Genomic DNA, 27776 nt, shown 5'->3' with positions numbered 1-27776 from the left:
GCGCCACCTAAGCAGCCAGCCGAGCAGCGGCCGCTAGACTGGGACTCAGTGCTCATACGAATGCTAACGTGTACACATGTCTTGCTTGTCAACTTACTCTGTGACTTATATGTGTTGTGTCGTTCTGAAATATATGTGTTAAACTTGACATTATAACATAAACGTAACAAATCAAAATTATTTGTAAAGTTATTAATAATAATGTAGGCACAAGTGAAGGGGAAACTGTTGAAGACACCACACAGATTACTAACATTTTTGTGAACATTATATACAGGCACACTGCAAAGATTGATTAAAAATTAATTGGAATACAAAACAATGATGTAAAAGACCCCCAAAATCGATATATTGTCATTAAACATAGTAAAAAATAAAAAAATTAAAGAAAATAAGTGAACTTGAAAAGAAAAGAATAATCCCGTCATTCAGATGGTATCTCAGATATGGTCGCATTAAAAAAAGGTCAAACAACGAAGAGTTTCTGATAACTAATATCACGAATGTTTCATTTAGCACAGGAATATTCCTAACAAATCTAAAACTGCTAATGATAACCTTCAAACACAAAGCTGAACCACAAGACACACAAAATTACATAGATGTCACACTGTTCTCGAACTTTTCTGAAATAATTTGTCATGAATGAAAGGCTATTTTATTTGTGTGAACGGAATAAAACATTCTAATCTATAGTAAAATTAATGAATGTAAACTCTGTACAAATATTCTTAGGTTTCTTACGCAAAATACAGTTGTTAAAATGACGATATTTGGCAGTAATACACTCCTGGAAATTGAAATAAGAACACCGTGAATTCATTGTCCCAGGAAGGGGAAACTTTATTGACACATTCCTGGGGTCAGATACATCACATGATCACACTGACAGAACCACAGGCACATAGACACAGGCAACAGAGCATGCACAATGTCGGCACTAGTACAGTGTATATCCACCTTTCGCAGCAATGCAGGCTGCTATTCTCCCATGGAGACGATCGTAGAGATGCTGGATGTAGTCCTGTGGAACGGCTTGCCATGCCATTTCCACCTGGCGCCTCAATTGGACCAGCGTTCGTGCTGGACGTGCAGACCGCGTGAGACGACGCTTCATCCAGTCCCAAACATGCTCAATGGGGGACAGATCCGGAGATCTTGCTGGCCAGGGTAGTTGAGTTACACCTTCTAGAGCACGTTGGGTGGCACGGGATACATGCGGGCGTGCATTGTCCTGTTGGAACAGCAAGTTCCCTTGCCGGTCTAGGAATGGTAGAACGATGGGTTCGATGACGGTTTGGATGTACCGTGCACTATTCAGTGTCCCCTCGACGATCACCAGTGGTGTACGGCCAGTGTAGGAGATCGCTCCCCACACCATGATGCCGGGTGTTGGCCCTGTGTGCCTCGGTCGTATGCAGTCCTGATTGTGGCGCTCACCTGCACGGCGCCAAACACGCATACGACCATCATTGGCACCAAGGCAGAAGCGACTCTCATCGCTGAAGACGACACGTCTCCATTCGTCCCTCCATTCACGCCTGTCGCGACACCACTGGAGGCGGGCTGCACGATGTTGGGGCGTGAGCGGAAGACGGCCTAACGGTGTGCGGGACCGTAGCCCAGCTTCATGGAGACGGTTGCGAATGGTCCTCGCCGATACCCCAGGAGCAACAGTGTCCCTAATTTGCTGGGAAGTGGCGGTGCGGTCCCCTACGGCACTGCGTAGGATCCTACGGTCTTGGCGTGCATCCGTGCGTCGCTGCGGTCCGGTCCCAGGTCGACGGGCACGTGCACCTTCCGCCGACCACTGGCGACAACATCGATGTACTGTGGAGACCTCACGCCCCACATGTTGAGCAATTCGGCGGTACGTCCACCCGGCCTCCCGCATGCCCACTATACGCCCTCGCTCAAAGTCCGTCAACTGCACATACGGTTCACGTACACGCTGTCGCGGCATGCTACCAGTGTTAAAGACTGCGATGGAGCTCCGTATGCCACGGCAAACTGGCTGACACTGACGGCGGCGGTGCACAAATGCTGCGCAGCTAGCGCCATTCGACGGCCAACACCGCGGTTCCTGGTGTGTCCGCTGTGCCGTGCGTGTGATCATTGCTTGTACAGCCCTGTCGCAGTGTCCGGAGCAAGTATGGTGGGTCTGACACACCGATGTCAATGTGTTCTTTTTTCCATTTCCAGGAGTGTATTTTAATGCTTTTTAAAATTTTATTGAGAAGGTCTCTGAAATAAACAGAATATTTTTTAGAAAAGAAAGAAAAATAAAGAAAATAGGAGTTAACAATACTTTGCAATAGGATATCAAAGCATGCACAGATTTAAAGCCAAAAATTTTTGATAGTATGTTTACATACGAGGGTTAGAACTTTAATAGTGGCAACTATATATTTACAGCTCGTACAAAACAAATATGCATTTTAAAGTTTTACTGACATCCAAAGTAGTCACCAGCATTGTGTACAACCCATTGCCAGCGATGTGGAAGTCGTAGGATACTCTTAGCAGTACAAGTTGTGTTGACAGTTTGAGTGGCATGGTCTTTTGCCTGACGAATTTGTAGCAGTTCTAAAGTGAATGCCATGAAGTGTTTCTTTCCTTTCGAGTTGAACTTACGAGGGCTTAAGTCAGGGGAGTGCAGTAGGTGGTATAGCATGCAGCAGCCCCATCAGTCAAATAAATCAGTAATAGCTTGCACTGTATGTGCTTGAGCGTTGTCCTGCAAAGTGATGGTCAGGTCCTGCAGAAAGTGTCGTCACTTCTGTCTCTATGCTGTTCATTTTTGGAACACAACCTACGACCAGCTTAGAGACAGAAGTGATGACACTTTCTGCAGGACCTAACCATCATTTTGCAGGACAATGCTCAAGCACACACAGTGCAAGCTGTTACTGATTTGTTTGACTGATGGGGCTGCTACGTGCTACACCACCTACTGCATTCCACTGACTTAAGCCCTTGTAAGTTCAACTCTGTTTCTAAATGGAAGGAAACACTTCATGGCATTCGCTTCGGAACTGCTACATATTCGTCGGGCAACAGACCGCACTGCTCAAATTGTCAAAAAAACTGGCACTGCCATAAGTATCCTATGACTTCCACATTGCTGGCAACGGATTATACACAATGCTAGTGACTACTTTGAAGGTCAGTAAAACTTTGAAACACGTATCTATTTTGTATGAGCTGTAAATAAATAGTTGCCACTATTAAAATTCCAACCCTCATATTAACAGTTTTTTAAAATGCTAACTATTGCTTCCGTTTGATGGGATTGATAACAAGTAACTTCTCTATGGAATTACTAAAGGGACTCAACAGTCTATCAAAAAATTACTGCTGTGACAAAATAATTGAAAGAATAGTCACACTTGATTTTTGCCAAACTTTGAGTTCATGTATCTCTGTTTATTAAAAAGAATTTTTACCTCCTCGAGCTAGAAATCATGGCAATGTGGTGACACACCAGTAGGTCAAGAGAGATATTTAAATATAATGACAACATCCAACACTTACATAACATTATATAAAAATACTAACAGATGAAAATTTCCAGAGAGATTGAACAGAATACTGCATCTTACTCGGCAAAGCCAAAATAAGAAGTCAAAAGACCTATTTCATTGAATGTAAGCTATTCTAAGATAGCCACTGAATGGAACATGGCAACTCGATGACTAATTACGTGTCGTCATTACTTTCTACCTGAGCACTTGCATCAAACTGCTACTAATCTATTGTCCACATGTGTAATTTCTGAAAAATTATAAAAACATAAAACATTTCACTGGAAAGCCAGAAAATAAGTGGCTATGAAGCAAAGTTAGCAGCATTAAATAAATAACTTCCTAATTTATATACAGTATGCAATTCATTAATAGTCCCTTAGTCAAATTTGTCCTTCCTATCATGTCTTCTTTGTCACAAAATTCTACATACCGTCTAACAGCAACATACTCTGATGCTGTCTTATTATCGTCATCATTATCATCATCATTACTGCTGCTGCTGCTGCTGCTACAGCTTTTATCTCTCATGCCTCTCTCTATCTGGCATCTATCACCCCTGACTGCAACTACTTGTTGATTTGATTACTATTAATTATTGTCTATCAAATTCATAATAAAATCCCACCATCTCATTCTCTTGCCTCTCTGTCCCAAACAATTATCTAATTAAAATTCTTTTAACTCTTGGGCTTGTCCTTGTCACTTCCGTTTTCCTTTTTCAAAACAAATATTTAGGTCAAGTTACACAAAATCTGCACCATGCAAGAAAGTGACCTTCAATCCTGCTAAGGGATTTGGGTGATGATCATAATGTAGGCTGAATTAAAAACCTCTATTATATTAATGTTTCTTTCTTCTCCTTATCCATGGGCATTTTTCCACTTGCATATTTGATGTGCTGTACTGAACTGACCAATTGCATGCTGTAATAGTTTTATAATTGATGTTGGTTCAAACATAGATAAACAGTACAAAGGAATTTTAAAAATTAAGAAGAAAAATACTGATGTGGGCATTTTGAGATAAATATGCACAAAATCTGCAGCCAATTAAAAACTGGTCAGCAATTGTGAAAAAAACTTGTTTTGTTTTCAGACATTAGCTAGACAGTAAAGATACATGAAATGATAAGATATTTTGAAGTTCATGTTAGTGATCATACCTTGTCCTCCCCATTGAACTTATAATATTTATTTGTAGGCTCAGCTAAACTTGTAACAACACAGTACGTCTTGCTTTCCAGATGGTATGTAGCAAAGTGAGGAGTGCACCGTAATGGAACTTTCCTAACAGGCCATGGTGCATCATATGACAGATGAGTAGGCAACACACAGATACGGAGTTCAGCCTGTTAAAGAAAAAGATACTTTAAATTTGTTACATGTATTATTATTTCTGCTGCTATTTCTGCATTTTTCACACACACACACACACACACACACACACAGCAAATTGAACTTTGCACAGATAACGCAAAAAGATATCATATTGTGTTATAGTAAGACTCAAATTACTGTTCGCCCCAGTAATGAATTAATTCATTTTTATGACACAGTATTACTAAAATTTTTGGTTACATACAGCCTTAAAGTCATTATTATAATTGTCTCTTAGCACTGCACTAAACCCTGGTTGGGCAACTGGTGGCCTACGGGCCGGAATCAGCCCGTGACTGGTCTCAGTACGGCTCACGTGAGAATTTTTCAAAGCTACTCTTGTTGTTTGTCGACTGGGGTTGCCTATTTCATTGGTGTATTGCGTTTTTCTATTTTTTTCTCATATTAACATTAGCAAATAATTCTTGTCCATTTTGGATGAATTGGAACACTGCTGCTGTTGAAACTGATGGTAAGACAGCTGTTGTGAAACATCATAAGTAAAGACTGATATGTAAATAAATGTAAACAGCTGATGGGATGAAAATAAAATGAATGTATTTTCAAAAATGAAAGTTTTGAGATGTAATTTGTTGGTGTGATATATTGAGATAGGTGTGCCATTCATATTGGCGACTCACGCTGTAAACATTAAAGTCATGAATGCTTCATTTTTGACTTTACACACTACAAGTACTGCCGTCGTGCAACATAATGAGGCAGCCCGCAAATTCAGGAAAGTATGTGAATTAGGCCCACTGGTCCCCAAAGACTGCCCTTGCCTGTACTAAACCTTATCACCCATACAGTGAATGAAAAGGTTAGTTAGGATCAGGAAAAAAGGAGAGAGAGAGAGAGAGAGAGAGAGAGAGAGAGAGAGAGAGAATGATACTGATATATCCACTATTAAGATTACATTGCTTTTATTGCACTGTTTAAGACTGCTAAATGTAGGGCAAGCTTTTTGAACGAGGCACCATTCTCACCACCACTGATGGAAAAACTTACAACAGGAAAAAAAATCCTAGTTTCCAGGAAGAACATAATGGTCCACAAGCTAGAGGAATAGTTTTCTACCTCACATTTATTATATGATTGATTCCTCAGTCCATTTGTTGATACTTGAGTTCTGACATGCACTTCACTTCACTTCACTTCACTTCACTTCACTTCACTTCAGACAATCCATTTTCAGAACACCAGTTCTAACAGGGGCGACTGCTGTACAGGTCTTTGCTAACTATGTTTGCTTTTTGAGCTTTCTATACAAGTGGAGTAGTAGCGTGCCATTCACAAATATTTCTTTTGAAATGTCCAGGATCTGGCATTAAGCACTGAATGCAACCGAGATAAGAGGAATTGTGCTGATGGCACCTTGGGGTTGTACTGCACTTGCAAACGCAGAATAGGTTGTCTTGGGCTGGGTGGGTGGGGGTGGGGGTGGGGGGGGGATGCATGTTGCAGAGCCAATGTTTGGCAACAATGTTATCATATAATGTGCCACCAGCTGAATAAACACCTTATCTGAGCCACCATGCCACCCAAAGAAACAGAGTTCGAACTCCCCGAAGAGAACAAGGACTGTCAGGTCTGCAAACAAAGCAGTGGGATTCTCACATTCCCGTACCAGTTCACTCTAACTGCAAATGAAGTAACTATTTACCGTGCGCTGTGTTTGTTACTCCAGTGTGTGCTACAGCGAGTTTTAAGGTTCAAGTAACAAGTAACTATGTGAGATAATGCAGCAGGTGATTCCCTTGCTCTCTGAACCCTTCAATTTATGGAACTTTGAAGAAAAATTAGAAATCAAGCGAGTCAGTAGGCCGACTCCTGTTATGACAATTTTGCAGATAGTTTGAATGAAAAGTCATCAGTTCAATAGAAAATTTAACTCTGGACTGTGCAGCACGTATGAATGGCTGTGTGGCTTTGATTTGAAAAATACCTTATATTGTTTTCCTTGCCTATTATTTGGAGGAGAGCTTTCATGGACTGAAGGCAGATTCTATGACATTCAACACCTCCATGACAAAATTAGGGAACATGAATTTTCTTCAGTCCATGCGAATAATGTTTTGAATCTGGCAAGTCTAGGCAATGAAAACGTAACTACCCAATTAGACAATGGATACACAAAGGAGCCATGGCATTACACAACCAAAAGTTACCAATAATAGGTACATACTAACTTCTAATTATTAACTGTATACATGTCTATGGTGTGCTGAAGTTGCCCTTAGAGGACATGATGAGAATGTATCAGCTTCCAGTCCTGGCATTTTTCACACACTGATTAATTTTAGTGCAGAATTAGACTCTATATTAAATCACATTTAGAAAGAGAACAGTTTTCAAATGCACCTCCAAAACCATTTAATATGAACTCCTCCAACACATACTTCAAGTCTGGCAAAAGGAAATTAAAAGATGGGGCATTTTTGGCTGTAATAAGCTGATGAAACCAGTGATGTAGCTTGCGTTTTCCAGATTGTTATTGTGCACAGGTAAATCATTAATGACCAACCAGTTGGAAAATTATGGGATGTCATAGCATCAGAAAAACATGATGCCCAGTCCTGCTTGGCAAACTGTCCACACAAACTAATTGCTCAAACATATGATGGTGCAACCATCGTGAGTGACTTGTCAGGTGGAACACAGGTTATGTTAAGCAAAAGTCTTCCAATGCTCCGTGTGTTCACTATTATGCCCATTGGCTGAATCTCATTACGCTTAAAGCCACTTCAATAAATAAAATGTGCAAATATTGTTTACTAAACTTTAGGGACTTCACAACTTCTTTTCAACACCTCCACAGAGAACAGCAATTCTCGACGAAACAGTACAAAAATGACTGTGATGTTCAGTGCCTACTCAATGGAATTCCCAGTCAAGGAGTTTCAACACTTTTCGAATAAAGGGAAGATATTATCAAGTGCTTGAGTAATATGAGCAATCGGGAAAAACTGTGTAATGAAAACACCATTTTAAAAACCTGCAGCTCAGCAGTAGTGATTTTAAAGGATGCAAGGCTCATTTTCCGGCTCTCGTTTTTTTTTTTTATAAAATTATGACTCCAGTGGGTATTTTGTATAATCAGTTACAGAAAAGGGACACTGTCACAACTTGCACACAAAATCAGCTAATAGCTTTTGAGTGTGACATTACAAAAATTAGGGAAGGAGTGAATGAAAATTCAAGAGATTTGGACAAGTATCACAAAAGAGGGAGCACTGAAGATGGAGTACTGACATATAATCTGGTGGGAGAACAAAATAATTATGCAACATTATAAGTCAGGATGGAAGAAAAAAAATCAAGTTCATTGGGTACCTATTTGCAACCTCTCTTCCTTTACCACAGAAATTCCTCACTTACTCTTCCAGTTTTTCAGAACTTCTTTCAGAGCTGCTACTGAATGCTACTGGTTTTTGAAAGCAAAGAAACTTAGAACATCACTCTCTGTTATTTATGGAAGAGAGAAATTTTTTCATATACATACTTTCTCCTGTGTAGGCCTACGCCTTTTAGTATTATTACGAGTTGCTGCAGTGACAAGAGTAAGTGATTGTTTATATCATGCATTACAAAAGCCTGGGCAGTGCACTAATTCTCTCTCCTTTCTTAATGTATTTCTTGGTGAGGAAACTGCACCACCATACTGTTTGGCCACAGGCTGCAACTGAATTTTAACAATCTGTTGTTCACTCATTAACACACAGTTCTGCAATTACTAATCAGGTGTATAGTTGCCCTGTTTGTATTTAGTTTTATTACTGATTTTTATTTTAATGGTTCTCCATTTTTTCAATTTATTTTGTAGGTAATACTATTCTTTCCACATTATGATACGAAGCCTTCAAGTTCCTTAGAACTTATAAGTGTACATTTCATCAACACATTTCTTACATACTGAGTCTTATCCTTACTCATCGCTGCTGGGCCAGAGCCCAGGGAATGCCTCATTGTTTGGGTATAGGAGTGGCTGGGCACCTACTGTCTTGGCGCACAACAGTTGGTCTGAAGGAGTCTGCAGAGTGAGTTGTAGGTGAGTGCAACATGCACAGTTAAGCACCAAAGCATGGAAAGTAGGCATGGACATTAATAATTGTTGGTACATGCTGGTTTTGTATGAAATGAGACAGCATATAATATTTTACAGTAACTAGACTGAATCAGGAAAGTAATGAATAACTCAAGTGGAGTTGTGGAATCATGAGAATGCTAATGATGTACTGTAAATTAACTTCAGACATCATAAGGACTCCTATGAACTTAAAGTATAATTAATACAGTGTCTAGCACAAATTGTTACAGTTCAAAAACCCTTTTCATTATTTTTTATGTGTTACTGACTTACTTATGTGGAGTAGTGACAGCTGGAGTTTGATAGGACGTGTGTCACTTAGGCACACCGTGACTAAGCCAGCTGGGATCTTTTTACTTCCTCTCTCGTTTTGCCATCTGCCTCCTTAAATTCATTTTATTTTCATTTTTGCCTAATTACCATTAACATACATGAGTATAATCTGAATTTCCATAAAAGAGAAAGGCTGGCTCTCAGTCTTAAGGAATAGACAACCAGGTCTAATTTTGTGCTTAGTTTTGTGTATATAATCAATTTCCTAAGTTTTTTCCACTATTCTTAGTTAATATCTTTTGTTATAGGGTGAAATCAGTAATTGTTTCGTAACTTAAATTCTATTGTTGACTTATAAACAAATATAAATTCTGTACCAATTATAAACATTTGGAAGAAGAACTACTAGTATTCTTTAAGTATTTATTTGGTTCCATTCGAAAACATATTAGCAAAGCCAGCCCTTAATTAATTCGAAAAATAATCACCAGGTTTGTCAAAAGCATTGTTTGCATAACTATATCTGTTAATTTCATTATTTAAATAAATAATTCATCCTAACCTTTGTGATAGAAGGAACCGTTAAAAAGGACAAATTTTTTGATGTATTCATTTAGTTGAATGAGTTATGTTTTAATTGCAGTTTCTGTAAATGAAACATAGAACATTGTATAGTTTGAGTACCTATTATTGTGAGGATATATAAAGGCCTGATTTTTGGTCCTCAGACAATCAGTCCACGGCCGATTTTCAGACAGGAAGTCTGTATAATCTGGTGTGACAATAATGCATTAACTTAACAGTGGAATTAGTGTAACACAAATGGGTCGTGTGTTAAAACAATGACTGTGTCTGTTCAATTTATTTCAGAAAAACTGCCACACATACCTTATTATTCTGCAAGTACTGTGAACTGTGTGGTTAGGTATTTACTGCTCATAGATGTTCAACAGTAAACTAATGTAGCAGTATGCTGATGTTTGCCTGCAAGCTATTAGTGAGGTTTATCATTTACCATAGTGAACTGGCCATATAACTGTGGAATATAGGGGATTGTGAACAGTGAAAGTAAAGAACTGTAAAATGCAACTGTGCAACTCAACTGTCAGCTACATCATTCCCCCCATTTTTCAGCCAGTATAACAATGCAGTACGTTAACTCCAACGACTATCAACGAAGAAATAAAGAAGGAGAGCATCACCTGTGGTGCCCTTTTGCGTGAGGTCTATTATGACAATATTTGGACACAGTAAACAAAGACTTGCGAACATTGAACAGTCACCTCAAGAACGGTTTAAAAATACAGTGATTTTAACTATGTGAGTGCATGGTACACGTGGCACTGGAATTTTGTCAAGGACAGTGAACAGTCAATATTATGGAAGTGTGACATTCAATTATTTTCGAAATATCAGAACTGATATAGCCACCATTAAACAGGGAGATGGAACAGCCAATCAGCGAGTGGGTTCTATGGAAGCAGCAACTGAGTACAGAAGCAGCCAATCAGCATACAGGTGGACACAGCCAACCGGGATAAACAAGATGCCTCACTAAGAAAATTACAACTTGCAGTAACTGTGCAGATGAGGAATCGAGATAAAACCGCAGCAGCAGGAGATGAGGGAATAAAAATAAGGTAATTCACAGCAAAAGCTGTTTTATATTAAGTGATACATAATGAGTGGCCTTAAAGTACACAACAGTGTGATGGGGGAGAATGGATAACATGAGAGTGATGTGATTGATAACAAAGCTGTTGAGGTTAAGTTTTTAAATGAACAGAAAGACTTAACAGGTCTGATAATGGTTATAAATCAAACATGAATGTAACTTTGAATGATGGGGATGAAAGTCCTATTGCAGATGAGATGATAAAAGCATCATATACATTGTGTGGTGATGTGAGTGAAATGGACGAAAACAGTACTGAAGTGGGTGAAATGTTTAAGGCTAGGGGGAGGAAAAGTCAGCAAGGGCAAAAGTTTACAGCAGATGGAAAATTGGAAGTGATATTAATGCAAAATATGAATAGTATGAGTATGAAAGAAGACATTAGTAGTATGAAAAAATACATTAGGAGAGTGGAAAATAAAACTGATAGCGTAAGACCTGACATTGCTAGCTTAAAGGATAAACTGAAGAACGAAATTAAAAAGGAAATTGAGGTAATCAGCTCTAATCTTTCAGGATTACTCACTTCAACTGGTAATCACTAATCTCAGAATATTTCAAAAGTTCCGCAAAACGTATGCATTCAATAGGGAAAGAAGGCTCTAAATCTGTGTCATATGACGCTTGCAGTTTTGCTGCACATTCAGCAATATCATCAAGTGAACTGTTCTTAAGGTTACTGAAAACTGTGAAGGAGTCCAACAGTGTTCCAGAGCTTTCCTTCCTCCTCACTAATGTGGCGTACAAGCTGTCCAGTACTGGGAGAAATGTTTCAACTTCTTTTTGCTTCCAGTCAGAAAAACTTCTTCAGAGTCTGCTTCTTTGTCGTCATGAAGTTTGTGTTTTCGTGATCTTTTATGGCTGCATTCATAGTCTATATCAGTCACAATCTACATGGATTTATTTTTATAATAGTCGAACATCCAACGAATAGGTGCAATAAACCCTACAAGTGATTCATATAATTAATGTACTATTTTAGTATCAGTATTTACACTTTGCAATTTCAGATTTACACTATTAAAACTCTGGAGTATGTCCTTCCAAACTGTCATGATGAATATTGTTTCTAGTCTGCTGAGTTGATTCAATAAAGCTGAAGCCTCATTTCGCACAAGTTGTTTTTCAAACATACTATTGGCAATATGTGTGAGGGCATTGATAACGCCCTCCCAGTTTTCATACAGACTTGCACGTGCTTCCTCTCTTGCTGACCAATGTGTTTTTGATAAAATTTTTACCGTTTTGATTCCTGGTTTCATGAAGGAAATAGGTCTATCCCTGCACTGTGTAGAAGCAGAGAAAAAATTATAAAGGTTTAGCAGTACATTGAAAAATGAACATGCTTCCCGACAACAGCTTGCAGCATAGTGCCAACTAAATACAAAGAGTGTGCTGCACAAGGCACATAATGCGCTTTCGGATTTCGTTCTTTAATGTGTGCCTGCAAACCACTGTAGGTTCCTCACATATTGCTTGCATTGTCATATGACTGGCCTCTACAGTCTGTAATATCAATGGAATTTGTAGACAGGACTTTTAGTACAGCCTCAGCTAAGTTTTCGGACTTGTGTCCTGGGTTTGGTAAAAACAGAAGGAAGCGTTCAACAGGTTTACCATTCTCGTTCGCATAACTTAATATGAAAGATAATTGATCAACATATGAAATGTCTGCAGTAGAATCGACTATTATAGAGAAATATTGGGCCTGTCTTAATTCACTTATGATACTTCTCTTTATTCGTTCAGAAAGAAGCTCTATTATTTCATCACAGATTGTTGAAGAAAGATAACTTGTATAGCCCTGCCCTGGATTTCCATATTGTTCAATGTGCTCTGCGAGAAAAGGATCAAACTCAGCAATAAGTTCAACAGACATCATAAATTGATCATTATGTAATGAATGGAATCTTTCAACATGTCCACGTAGGGGAAGTCCGCGACTTGATAGCTTCTTCACCACTGCTAACACCCTTTTCAACACATTGTGCCAGTACATTTTTTCTGTCTCAACATATGACTGAAATGGTTATCTATTGTTCCAAGTGACTTTTTTCTTGTTAAGAGTGACAACTCAGAATTTTTATGTTCAAGTGAATTCTCATGGTGAGGCAGAATATTAGAAATATTTTTCCAGTCTGCAATACCATTAGTAGCAATTGTGGCCTTACCTTCGAACAATTTACATGGTGCACAAAAAACGGCACCGGTGCTACAGGAGTATACTAGAAAATCAGGCGAAGTTGATTCACCATTTAAAAATTTATGGTAAAATACATTTTTGTTCAAATATCTGGTTTTATCGCCTATTGATCGTCTTGGATTAGAAAAATCACCGTTACAATTTCAATTAATGCCATGTTGCAAGAGAATGTCAATTTTTGATTCATTGACACTTCATTCTGCAGGATCATCACTAACAAGGTTATTTCTTTTTGTAATGTCTGACTCGATACTTAGTTTTTCGTGAAACTCGAAATCAGAAACAATTTACTTTTCTTTTTTTCACCTTTGCTTTTTTTTTTTTTTTTTTACTGTTATTCATGTTAAGGCACTTACAAAATTGGCAACCAACAGTCAAAACAAAAGAAAAAAATGTAAATGGAAAGAAAGAAAGACTGTATACAGTTCCAATAGTACTACATCGCACATGATCAAAAAGATTGTTACTTTAAACACGGCACACGAGCACAAGGTTTTTTCCTTTAAACACAGAGCGATGAACTGAGCAACTCAGTTTACTCGACATAAGTGTGCTATGAAAGAACGACAATGCAGAATAATTTAATTTCATTGTTGCCTGTTTCTCTATTGTCAGTGAACAATAGAAGCACCCCTGCCGGCTGGAATTCATCTCGTAAAGAAAATGGGACAGTCTCTTTTATGGCTTCTGCTTCCCGCATCGCCGGAATTTTAGCTGGGACGGAAATATGTTCTGAATATTCTTGACACTGTCTTTCTAATATACACTCCTGGAAATTGAAATAAGAACACCGTGAATTCATTGTCCCAGGAAGGGGAAACTTTATTGACACATTCCTGGGGTCAGATACATCACATGATCACACTGACAGAACCACAGGCACATAGACACAGGCAACAGAGCATGCACAATGTCGGCACTAGTACAGTGTATATCCACCTTTTGCAGCAATGCAGGCTGCTATTCTCCCATGGAGACGATCGTAGAGATGCTGGATGTAGTCCTGTGGAACGGCTTGCCATGCCATTTCCACCTGGCGCCTCAGTTGGACCAGCGTTCGTGCTGGACGTGCAGACCGCGTGAGACGACGCTTCAGCCAATCCCAAACATGCTCAATGGGGGACAGATCCGGAGATCTTGCTGGCCAGGGTAGTTGACTTACACCTTCTAGAGCACGTTGGGTGGCACGGGATACATGCGGACGTGCATTGTCCTGTTGGAACAGCAAGTTCCCTTGCCGGTCTAGGAAAGGTAGAACGATGGGTTCGATGACGGTTTGGATGTACCGTGCACTATTCAGTGTCCCCTCGACGATCACCAGTGGTGTACGGCCAGTGTAGGAGATCGCTCCCCACACCATGATGCCAGGTGTTGGCCCTGTGTGCCTCGGTCGTATGCAGTCCTGATTGTGGCGCTCACCTGCACGGCGCCAAACACGCGTACGACCATCATTGGCACCAAGGCAGAAGCGACTCTCATCGCTGAAGACGACACATCTCCATTCGTCCCTCCATTCACGCCTGTCGCGACACCACTGGAGGCGGGCTGCACGATTTTGGGGCGTGAGCAGAAGACGGCCTAACGGTGTGCGGGACCGTAGCCCAGCTTCATGGAGACGGTTGCGAATGGTCCTCGCCGATACCCCAGAAGCAACAGTGTCCCTAATTTGCTGGGAAGTGGCGGTGCGGTCCCCTACGGCACTGCGTAGGATCCTACAGTCTTGGCGTGCATCCGTGCGTCGCTGCGGTCCGGTCCCAGGTCGACGGGCACGTGCACCTTCCGCCGACCACTGGCGACAACATCGATGTACTGTGGAGACCTCACGCCCCACGTGTTGAGCAATTCGGCGGGACGTCCACCCGGCCTCCCGCATGCCCACTATACGCCCTCGCTCAAAGTCCGTCAACTGCACATACGGTTCACGTCCACGCTGTCGCGGCATGCTACCAGTGTTAAAGACTGCGATGGAGCTCCGTATGCCACGGCAAACTGGCTGACACTGACGGCGGCGGTGCACAAATGCTGCGCAGCTAGCGCCATTCGACGGCCAACACCGCGGTTCCTGGTGTGTCCGCTGTGCCGTGCGTGTGATCATTGCTTGTACAGCCCTCTCGCAGTGTCCGGAGCAGGTATGGTGGGTCTGACACACCGGTGTCAATGTGTTCTTTTTTCCATTTCCAGGAGTGTAAAAAGGAAATAATTTTTGTAATTTCTTGCTGTGAGGTACGCTGGATCGATTCTTATCCCACTTATTCTTATAACATTTTAGCAGTTTCTGTGGGCAGAGAAGACAGACTACAAAGTTTAAGTGTTGTTGTTGGCAGTTGATGTAATGTGTTGTGTCATTCGTGTGAACACTACTGTTATGTCTACATGCAAATGCAACTTTAGTTCCAACATAAAATAAAAATAACCTTTCCTCGAAGAAAAAAAGTGTAGTTAAGAAGTTTTTAATATAAAATTTGCAATGCCACATACTATTCAATTGCAAAGAGTGGGAACTTTGATATCGTGTACACTGCACCACAATAAATGAGACAAATCAAAGTTGGTTTCTTTCTAAGTAATTAAATAAATAAAATTTTTAAACTGCTGTGAAGTGTATTTCACACGTTATGAGATATTCTGTTTATGTTCTTTTTGTATAAACATGTGTTTTAAAATGTAAAACATTCCCAATATCAACATGTTTTGTTAAACGGGTGTCATTAAATTGAAGCTCAGATATTGAAGACCATAGAGCTTTCACATTAATTACAATAATGAAGGGTTGATTTGATACTTTCCCATAACTTCTACAAGAAATTTAAACAGAGTCGGGTTTTACATTCTGAAGCTCACACATGTTACAGTATTAAAGAAACTGCTGATTAGTTTATCGCAGCTTTTCAGAGGTCCCGGTATTTTCACGAGGTAAATATGGTAGGGTTAAGTAGAAGCTGACAACATTCTCAGAATAATAATGTCTCAAACAATGTATTGTAGACTGCCGTCCTGACACCTTACTTCAAAATATTTTGAACAATCATGAAGGTGATACCATAGGAAACCCACTGTTAAATTTCCATTCAGACACCAAGTAAACTGTGTATATTTTCAAGCTTGTATTGTTGAATTCTGTTCTTAAGGCTTATTTAAGTTGTTTAACAATATTAAAAAACTTTGTCATTTGTAAGTGCAGTTATTTTAAAATGTAAAAGATTAAAATGAGTACAGAGCAAAAAATGCCACCCCCCTTAAGGTGCCACCTCTAGGCCCATGCCTAATGGGCCTATACGTAAATCCGCCACTGAGTCCACAGCCGATTTTCAGATGGGAAGTCTGTATTAGTTAGTGAGACAATAACGAATCAACTTAACAGTGGAATTAGTGTAACACAGATAGGCCATGTGTTAAAACAATGACTGTGTCTGTTCAATTTATTTGAGAAACACTGTCACACATACCTTATTACTCTGCAAGAACTGAACTGTGTGGTTCGATATTTACTGCTCATAGTGGTTCAACAGCAAACTAATTTAGCAGTATGCTGATGTTTGCCTGCAAGCTATTAATGAGGTTAATTTACCAGTAGTGAACTGGCCATAAAACTGTGCAATATTAGAGTTGCGAACAGTGAAAGTAAAGAACTGTAAAATGCAACTGTGTAATTGTTGACTATGTCATTTACAATGGTCAGTGTTGAACTTCCACCCCCCCCCCACCCCCCATTTTCCAGCCAGTATAACAATGCAGTATGTAGACACCGAGGACTATCAATGAAGAAATACAGCAGGAGAAAGTCACAACATGATTAGGAACTTTATTACCATGATGTGTGACCTCAAGAGTAAAGCTACTTGCCAATGCTGTCAAGATCACAAGTACAATGTCAAACTAAAGCAATGATAACAAACTAAAGAAACAAGGCAGAGAATCTTTGACAGCAGCTTTTATATTAATAACATGAATTTTACAGAATAGGTAGAATAACTGAAGTATAATTTACGTGAACCTGAGTACTACGTAAACTTGCCTTTCTATTGAAATAGAGGAATCCTTGTGGACAATTAATATTATGAAATGGTGCAAAGCAAGTGACAGCTCCATCAATACTCATTGGATGTGTTCGAAGTTCTCCTCTCGATGTGAGAAACAGCCAATGGGGGTATGGACCACATACAAACACCTATAAAAGAAAATAAATTTGTTAACGGGCCAATTTCTTTAGAAAATATCAATTATTTATTTAATACAGAAATTATACCATACATTTAACCTAAATGTAATAAAATGTGTTTCATCCTGAAATAAAACATTCAGAAACACTTCATCTGTTAACAGTTTTCACCTTTTAAGTGTCACTCTATCAATACAGAAATGAGTACACAGCTGGGCCCCAGCATCCAGAGACAGTCTGTGTGCTTGCATGCATGTGTGTGTGTGTGTGTGTGTGTGTGCAATGCCTGTACTAAACCATTTTAAGTGATCACAGATAAGTAAGAAATGGAAATAGACGCAAAACTGGAAAGCTAAAGCAGGAAATCGGAAAAGTAAATTATGAGAATTTGTTTAATAACAAAAGGCTTTTTAGCTTTAGAGCTCCAGCTGCAGAGTCTTGTTTCTGAGATTAAGAGAATAGTATCTGTGCTGAGCAGCAATTACTTAAGTCAGAACCAGCATAGCAGCAGAACTTAAGATTCCATAAATGACTTTTTGGGTTAGGGTGATGTTCTTAGTTGTACAGGTTCAAGACCAATACAGATTTTGCTTGTTATGTGTGGATCCAGGAGAAACTGGTCAGTCCAGGAACAGTTGAAAATTGCATTGACCGTGATAACAAGCTTCAGGCCAGTGCCCTTGGCTACAGTGGCACTGAGGCATCTGGAGCAAAGGTTATCACACTTTTGATTCATTCCTATAGTGTCGACTGTGATCCCCAATGACACAGTACCTTTCAATATGGTTGGCTGGTTAGTCCACATTCATCTGGGTGTGTATACTGAACAATGCTGTTATCGTGAATCTCTGGGCAGAAGGTGAAAGGTGGTACTGACCACATGCCTGCCCCATATATCTCAAAAACTGGTTTCAAGTCTTGTCCATTGTTGAAAATACATCAGAGCCAGTACGGAATGCATTGTCTGTTGGGACATGGCCAGTCTTCCTTAAGAGGTCAGGACTAGTGCAGAGACTGGTTTTGCTGCCATTGGGAACTCAAACTTTAGACAGATAATAGAGTCTCTTACAGAAACAGCAGGCAGAATAGGAAGGAAGGCCATTATCAAGCCCATATGCTTGCCACGCGGTCTCGATCAAAGTGTGGAGAATCCTCTGGTTTGGAGCCAAGTGGAAGGGTTCAACCAGAGGCTCAACCTATTCTGTGATGATCTTAGATGTAAATCCTTGACCTCCATTAGTTTTTAGGATACAGAAGTCATCCCACAGACCTGATATATTCCATTCTAATTTCAGAGAGGAATGATTTTACACCCCACTTATTACCGAGAGCAGCATTCATAATGGTAGAGCCGAGAAAGACAATGTTACAGTAGAGTTTTTATTAACTGCAGAAGCATCCTTGGAAACATCCCACAACTATTCTAAAAGTAAAGCCTCCAATCCATTTTCATGGAAACTGTAGATACAGAAAACATAATAATATAGTTAAATAGAGCAAGATTTCTGCTAATAGTAATTTTTCCACACAGTCACAACCAACTGTTACGGCAAAAAGATTTACGTCTCAATGTGTTAAATCAGGACTGTACAATGTATGTGGTAGGAAAGTCCAACAAAATTTGGAAATTAGTTTAATGGTCACAAAACTGTAGTGAAGCTTGGAATTACGTTCGAAGTGGAAGTTTGTCTTTTCTGTCCTGCCTGGAAATTTGTGTTTCCAGCCTAAAGATCGTCGCCTTGTAAAATTCTGACTCGATAGTTGCTTCAGCTCCAAAACAATGAAAGTAACTACACTCCTGGAAATGGAAAAAAGAACACATTGACACCGGTGTGTCAGATCCACCATACTTGCTCCGGACACTGCGAGAGGGCTGTACAAGCAATGATCACACGCACGGCACAGCGGACACACCAGGAACCGCGGTGTTGGCCGTCGAATGGCGCTAGCTGCGCAGCATTTGTGCACCGCCGCCGTCAGTGTCAGCCAGTTTGCCGTGGCATACGGAGCTCCATCGCAGTCTTTAACACTGGTAGCATGCCGCGACAGCGTGGACGTGAACCGTATGTGCAGTTGACGGACTTTGAGCGAGGGCGTATAGTGGGCATGCGGGAGGCCGGGTGGACGTACCGCCGAATTGCTCAACACGTGGGGCGTGAGGTCTCCACAGTACATCGATGTTGTCGCCAGTGGTCGGCGGAAGGTGCACGTGCCCGTCGACCTGGGACCGGACCGCAGCGACGCACGGATGCACGCCAAGACCGTAGGATCCTACGCAGTGCCGTAGGGGACCGCACCGCCACTTCCCAGCAAATTAGGGACACTGTTGCTCCTGGGGTATCGGCGAGGACCATTCGCAACCGTCTCCATGAAGCTGAACTACGGTCCCGCACACCGTTAGGCCGTCTTCCGCTCACGCCCCAACATCGTGCAGCCCGCCTCCAGTGGTGTCGCGACAGGCGTGAATGGAGGGACGAATGGAGACGTGTCGTCTTCAGCGATGAGAGTCGCTTCTGCCTTGGTGCCAATGATGGTCGTATGCGTGTTTGGCGCCGTGCAGGTGAGCGCCACAATCAGGACTGCATACGACCGAGGCACACAGGGCCAACACCCGGCATCATGGTGTGGGGAGCGATCTCCTACACTGGCCGTAACCACTGGTGATCGTCGAGGGGACACTGAATAGTGCACGGTACATCCAAACCGTCATCGAACCCATCGTTCTACCATTCCTAGACCGGCAAGGGAACTTGCTGTTCCAACAGGACAATGCACGTCCGCATGTATCCCGTGCCACCCACCCAACGTGCTCTAGAAGGTGTAAGTCAACTACCCTGGCCAGCAAGATCTCCGGATCTGTCCCCCATTGAGCATGTTTGGGACTGGATGAAGCGTCGTCTCACGCGGTCTGCACGTCCAGCACGAACGCTGGTCTAACTGAGGCGCCAGGTGGAAATGGCATGGCAAGCCGTTCCACAGGACTACATCCAGCATCTCTACGATCGTCTCCATGGGAGAATAGCAGCCTGCATTGCTGCGAAAGGTGGATATACACTGTACTAGTGCCGACATTGTGCATGCTCTGTTGCCTGTGTCTATGTGCCTGTGGTTCTGTCAGTGTGATCATGTGATGTATCTGACCCCAGGAATGTGTCAATAAAGTTTCCCCTTCCTGGGACAATGAATTCACGGTGTTCTTATTTCAATTTCCAGGAGTGTATATCCTGCCTATCCCTGTCCGCACCTCACTTTCTGCCCACAAACGGCTGTGTCTTTACTAGACAATTATAAGTCGTCACTCAATGAACTGCCTTATGGATTTCAGTCTGTAGTGATTACGCCATGTCTCATTTCCAACCATTATAGTGTTAGAAAATTGTCACCTTGAGCCTCATATTGGTCCACCACATCCAGACGAACTTCCATGTGCTTTTTTTGGTCCTGTCTATGCATCTGAAGGATCATCTCATACACATATCTTGTGATGACTTAGGTTGCTGGAATTCAGCTTTTTGGCTCAGTTAATAGAGAGCAGACTGACTATGGGTGTGAATAGTGAATAGAAACTTAAAGAAAGGTAGGAAAAGATTCTTGTTTGTAAGTGCGACAAGAAAAAGATTTCACATTACCAGAGCAGTCACCTCAAAAATTTATCACTGAGACGGAAATGGTTGTGTACAATTGGACAAATTCAAGTCAGCTGTATAATCCATGTTAACATGTATGTGCTAAGGAGGGGTGGGAAACACCCATCATGGTTTGACAGCAATGTTAAAGCTGCCCCAAAGGTAAGGACAGCTACAACACACATGTAAATGCAGCCAAAACCAGGTACATCAACAAATACTGAACCAAACCAAAATTAGTGCAATGACAGCCACATGTGAAACATGAGTGTAATGTTCAACAGATTCTAAAGGAAAACTCTGTCTGCCGATGTGATAGAAAATTCTAAAAACTTTTGGTCTTACATTAAACCAGCTCATGGATCAAAGCTATATGCCCAGACATTCAGCGACCAAAATGGCATTGAGACACAGGATGATAGACAGGTCAAAAAACAAAATTCCATTTTTAAAACTGTTCCACTGAGAAAGGTCACAATGTAGTTCCTTCTCTCAATTGTTGCACAAATGTCAAAATGATTGAAACAGAAGTAAGTGATTGTGGGAAAGAAGTTGATTGAACCTAATGGGATAGGCAAACAATTATACATACAGTATGCAAAAGAATTTGCTTCTCTTCTAGCAGCAGTCTACCATAGGTCATTGGAGAAGTGATGTGTTCCTAGTGATTGAAACATATGCAGGTCGTTCTTGTTTTTAAGGAAGGTTGTTGAGAAAAACACATACATCGACAAAGTGTTCGGAAATTCCCATTACAAACTTCTAGGACTTGTAGAGGAGAGTGAGTATATAACATTTTGAATAGGAATCCATGCCTGAAAAAATACAATTTCTGTGGTACAACCGTTTGAAAGCATGTTTGAAGGGTAGGTATGCAACACGATAATCATGGTTGGGGGGGAGGGGGGGGGGTTACGTCACATCAGCTGAAGTCATTTGATGCCTATCCTACTTCTCTGTGACCTGATTCGAGGCTCATTCACATGTCTGTGAGTGTTAGAACAATGTGGTTGAGTATACATTTCCAGAATTCATTGATCTGATCCTTCTGAGTGGCAAAGCTCACAGTAATGGAAGAGCTGCTCATCACCTTTAACATTCTCCACAATGCCTGACTACATCGTATACCATTTTCACCAAAATTAGACAACAGCTTCAAGAAAGGGTTCACTGTCAGCATGCGTGACTGTGGTGCTCCAAGAAGACACTGCACACCCAAACCGGAAGAGGCCGTACTGCATCATATTGGAGAGAACCCGTCAATGGGAACATGAGCAATTTCACTGGCTATTAATGAATGGAATTGTAAAACAAGTGATGTACTGGGTCACACCTAGCCAATTAGTTGTAAAATACTGTGTTACCAACATGTTTTCAAATGGCTGTAGTATGGACACAGTGCTTTCCTGGACTTGGGTTCCAAATCAAAATATCTACCCACTCTCCTCCACAAGTCCTACAAGTTTGTAACGGAGAATTTCTGAACACCTTGTATACGTGTACACCTTAAACTGCTCTTCAATGTATTCTCTGCTCTGTGTGCGCTGATAGAAAATTGTTGTGAAATGCAGGAACACCTACAGAGGATTGATGCTTGGTGCAGAGATTGGCAATTGATCACCAACATAAACTAACGTAACCCTTTGCGCACAAATAGGTGGAAAGACCTATTACTGTATGACAACAAAATCATCAAACAATCACTGGAAGCGATTAGATCCATGAATTATCTGGGGATATGCGCATGTAGCAATTTAAGGTGGAATGACCAGGTAAAAATAATTGTAGGAAAGGTAAATTATAAATGAGATTGACTGGAAAAATTCTCTACCCACAATGGAGGTATCTCTCAAAGCTGTCCTTTGATTGATGCGTTTTAGATTAGATTACATTCAGTTTTCGTTCCATAGACCCAAAAAATGAGAAGATTCTCATGGTTGTGGAACGGGTCAGAAAGTATAACATAAAATCATAAAACATCTGAATATAATATTTACTACCCTGATTATTTGTCAGGAGACCGTCGAAATAGGTGAATACAATGCGATAAACTCTAACAGCTAATATTTACAGAATTAACATGCTGTCAGAATGAAATATTGCTATGCACTATTAATAAATTTATCATATACAAAATACCTAATCTTGACTGTTGTGACCAAGTGCTGTCAAATCTGAAATCTAACAGACAGTTTTACTTAAGCTGGTTAACAGTCTCTGTTAAGATATTCATTTATGGAGTAGAAAGTGTTGCCTATCACAAAGTCTTTCAAACTCTGTTTAAACCGTGCTTTGTCTGAAACCAAGTTTTTAATGGTTGCTGGCAATTTATTGAAAATGTGTGTTCCTGAATATTGGACCCCTTTTTGGACCAAGGTAAGTGATTTTAGGTCTTTATGTAAATTGTTCTTATTCCTAGTATTGATACTATGTATTGAGCTATTGGTTGGAAATAGAGATGCTTTACTTGCAACAAAGTTAATTAAGGAACAAATATATTGAGAAGCAGCAATTAGAATACCAAGTTCCTTGAACAGGTTTCTACATGATGTTCTTGAATTTATACCACAAATGATTTTTATCAGATGCTTTTGTTCAACAACAAACAACTTCATATTTGCTACAAGCAACCAGAAAACTGCACCATAAATAAGCAAATACAGCACTGACCTAATCGAAACAGGACTGATCAAAATTAAAACTTACATAAAGCAGGAAGTAATTAAAGTCCATGTTGCTAGCACTCAGAGTTATAGTAGTAGACTCGTAAATATGTAATGTTGGTATTTAATCTCATGTACATGCTTGCTCTACAATAAACCACCATAAAATACATTTTTGATGAGTTGTTTCCCTCTAGCTACATACCTATTTTGATCCTGGATATTATGAGATTATGATCACTTACAACAATATCAATGGTACTACATAAAATACCTTTATTTTTTAATCCAGTAAATGTCAACAATTAGAAGTTGAAATATGATAAACCTCTAATATAAAAATTAGCCAAATTGAGTTATTGATTCCCCATAGCTACAAGGTTACATTTTCAAAAAAAAATTACATTTGTATGTAATTTTACATTTTCTGATAGCGTGATGTCTTGCTTTGCCTGCTTTGTGTTTCTCAAGTAAAATGTTATTAATTAAATTATGTGGGCTATGAAGACATCAATTTTTCAATTACAAAGCATGAAAGTAAGATAAAACTTTCTAGTGTGCACTCATGGACATTTTAATGAGAATTGTGATGACTGATCACATCATCATTAGGAAATAGCATATTAAATTAGACTAGTACCATCAGTGGACCTCATCTGCGAGAGCAAATGTCATGTATCTTGAAGTGTCAAATGCTGCATTGTAACTACATGTATTCTTGAAATAGTTCTTTGATTTCTCTTTAATTATTCAATCATTTGAAGGGGATCTCTCCTACACTGTGTTGAAAAATAAATTTTGTGTTAATGGTGGTGGTGAATTAACTTTTCCCTTACACCATTGTATTGTGTCAAGTAACCTCAGACACAAAATGATTTGCATTAAAAAATCTGATCTGGAAATTGATCAAACCGCAACTACAGTTCTCAAAATTATTTGGGGTTATGTTCAGTGCGCCTTTAAATGTATTTTTCAGAACAACAACAGAATTTTTGTTATCAACATCTGCATTATACCAATTACTTACTCTACACAAAAACTGTGTCTCTCTAGCTCTTTACCTTTCAGTCTGACCCATTAACATTCTTCTCTGAGGCACGCCTAAAGCAAATATAGTTTCCTTTTAATAAGGGATGTTGTAGCTACTCAAAATGGAGATACTGAAAATTAGGAAGACTCTAAATTTTGTGGTGACAGTGGCAAATGAACAGAGTTAGTTCCATTTACTCTTAGTCCAAAGTATGTGAAGAACTGACGCTAACAAAAAACGTTTGTTGTCCCTGATGGCTTCGTTACTACATTTTGTTTTTCACCGTTGACAACATCAACGATGTACCAGTCGTGGCATTGTAGCTCTCCAGTCTGCATGTGTTACTGCAAATGAACTCTCTGCAGCATTTAAACATGAACACCCAGAATGCAACTTCAGGAAATGTTGTTACTTTCATGTGTCATTTCTACCCTGCCACTCGATCATTACGCGTGGTAGAAGTTGCTAGCAATGTCAGAGACAAACGAAAACGTATTTTCATGTGTGTGTCTACTACTTCTTATCTCTCCTAATGGCTACGTGTACATGCGGTTTTTTTATTCTTTCGTGCACACCTGCAGCAAAGTTCCTTTCGAATTATGTAAGTTTTTATTGGCCTCCCTGTAAAATTAATTTTAAAAACTGGTACATCAATTTTCAATGCTCACATTTTAAGACTGCTAAATAAAAGAAATGCATTGACATTATGAATGTCCATATTACTATTACTTTCTTTATGTAAAAACTGTGGCTGTCTATCTCTGCACATTCCAGTCTGACCCACTGGCATTCTCCTTCTAAGCATATTCTAAAAAAATATAGTCCACATTTAATAAGGGAAGTTCGAAGTCATAGTTATTCAAAATGAAGGAATTACAAAATAGGAATTTACTTCAAATTTTCAGTTAATGGCAGCAAATGACCACACAGTTACAGTTAAAAGAAAAGTAAGTGAAATAACGATGTCAATATACAATGTTATTTACAGACTTCGTTACTACTATATTTTGATTTCCACAGTAGCTGTCAGATTGTAGCTGCCTGGTATGCATGTTATATTGCAAATGAACCGTGTAAACATGAAAGCCTCTAGAACGCAATTTTACAAAATGCTGTTACTTTTGTGTGTAATTTCTACCATAGTACCTGATCAGTGTGCATGGCAGAGGTTGTTAGCTCTTCAATTTTTGATGTTCAGGTATTGGAGATTTCAATGCGTGATAGAGAATGTAACATCTGTGATATGAATGTGAAAGCTTCTACTTTCTTTCACCACTCTTAATAGCTACATGCACATATTATTTTTTGCTTGGTGCACATATATGGCAAAGTACTTTCCAAACTATATTAGGATGATTGGCCTCCTTGTACAATTAATATTAAAAATCGGTATTTCAATTTTCATGTTCATGTATTAATATTATAATAAAAGCATCCTAGATAAGTATTGGGAGTGTCATTTCTTTTACATAGCAGCTGGTATTGTCTTTCTGCATATTCACTGGCTAAAACAACTGTAGCCTGAGTCCAGTGAAACTGGCATATGTGTTTCAAGCCATTAGGAAAGAAGTATACTCTTTTATTAAGGCTTCATGGTCAGTTCTTCTGGCAATTTGCTTACGGTTTCTTACCTATCGGATTCTACAGTGAACATCAAAATCAGAAAATATGGACACATTTTCAAACAGCAGGAAAGGGCCATAAGAATAAAAACTAAAATAAAGTAGTCAACTCATTGTAAAGAATTAAAAAAAAACTGGGTAACTATACTGCACCAAGTGAGTACATCTACCAAACTGTTGTGCATAACTGGAAAAACATTACTACAGTCCGATTAAAATTACTTGACAGTTGACATCTATCACTCAATGCTACAGTGCTGCCACATTGGCTGCTGCTCAGTTAAAGGCGACACATATACACTGTGGGTCACTCCACAAGTACTGTTCATGTAATGCAGAGCAATGATGGAGGCGGTTACCATCAGGCATGGCGGGAATGCAAGACAGTCTGTCCACGGCTGATTTTAAGTGACCAATGATTGATCTGCGCCAGATGACATGTTTTATAGACCTGAATTTATGCTCATGTCCTAACCTGATCACAAACTTGTGAAGTGCAATGTATCCAAGAAAACAGTGGTCAACAACCTGCAGTAGAACTGTTTACCACACCCGCTTTGTTCACGATGATTAAAGCTGAGCTCTACGAGCAAACTCAAGACAAAAAAATTCAGTTTCAGCTCTAAAAGTGCACTGTAACTTCTTGCTTTCATCGGTTACCTGAAACTATCCTCACACTGGCAACATGAGCTGACATGATACCAAACGATGACATGTCCTGATAAAAAAATCAATATGATGTTGAATGTGATGTAAAAAAGATTAAAAATAAAAAAATGCATTTAAACCAAATAAATGAAAATAATAATAATCGGAGTCATTTTGCTAAAGATATACAAATTTAAAAAGTTATGTCATGTGACGAGATTTGGACCCACGACCTTCTGCATATTAGAATTCTCCCTTAATCACTGCTCCATGGTGTCTCTCCATGTTATAGTGTTATATTCACTCCTCTGTACAACCAGTTGCAATGATGATTTGCTGTTTTCAGAAAAGTTTGGTCTAATGCAATGTCTCTGGTAGTAACAATCTAATATGTAACACGGAATCGTGTCTTATGTGAAAGGCTCCAGTAATGTTTTGCTACTGCTGTGTATGAAATGTATATTTTGTTTCCACCATTTTGTGTGTGCTGTTTTTTGTATGGTCATCACGCCTTATGAAATGCGAAATGAAGGAGCCAGACCTAGGATTCTGGCTCCAAATAAATCAAGAAAAAAAGTCAGACCAGGAATTACAGGTGGACTGACAACTGGTTGCGGCAGTTTGGCAATGGTGAACAGTTTAGGCGTGATGATGTGTGCTCTGATTGGAAGAAGGCAGCTCCAACATGTGACGTGTCAACTAATTTCAATCAGACTATAAGTATTTCACTAATAGTTCTACATGTAATAATGGAACAAGAGCCATTTTTGTACTTATTTTTACCAAGCAAAAACAAACAAAAAACTTTTAAACAGCAGCATGTACCTAGTGGGATGTGAGTGCCAGCATGGTATTCACTTAGTTGCATGTGTATAATCACCTACAAA

At 39.8% G+C, this 27776-nt stretch overlaps 1 protein-coding gene across 3 annotated transcripts in view; it reads right to left on the bottom strand.

Annotated features, from left to right (window-relative positions):
- Nucleotides 1-27776, bottom strand: part of LOC126236473 (cleavage and polyadenylation specificity factor subunit 1) — a 328004-nt gene that overhangs the window by 67343 nt on the left and 232885 nt on the right. For all 3 annotated transcript variants that reach the window (XM_049945805.1, XM_049945806.1, XM_049945807.1), the window contains 2 exons: nucleotides 17157-17309; nucleotides 4690-4875 (listed from right to left, as the gene is read on the bottom strand). In XM_049945805.1, coding sequence (XP_049801762.1) covers nucleotides 4690-4875; nucleotides 17157-17309 — 339 coding nt within the window. The remainder of the gene's footprint in view (nucleotides 1-4689; nucleotides 4876-17156; nucleotides 17310-27776) is intronic.

The sequence above is a fragment of the Schistocerca nitens genome, chromosome 2, assembly GCF_023898315.1.
Source record: "Schistocerca nitens isolate TAMUIC-IGC-003100 chromosome 2, iqSchNite1.1, whole genome shotgun sequence".
Taxonomy (NCBI): domain Eukaryota; kingdom Metazoa; phylum Arthropoda; class Insecta; order Orthoptera; family Acrididae; genus Schistocerca; species Schistocerca nitens.
Note: the sequence above shows the minus strand (reverse complement) of the source record. Positions and strands in the feature narration are given on the sequence as shown.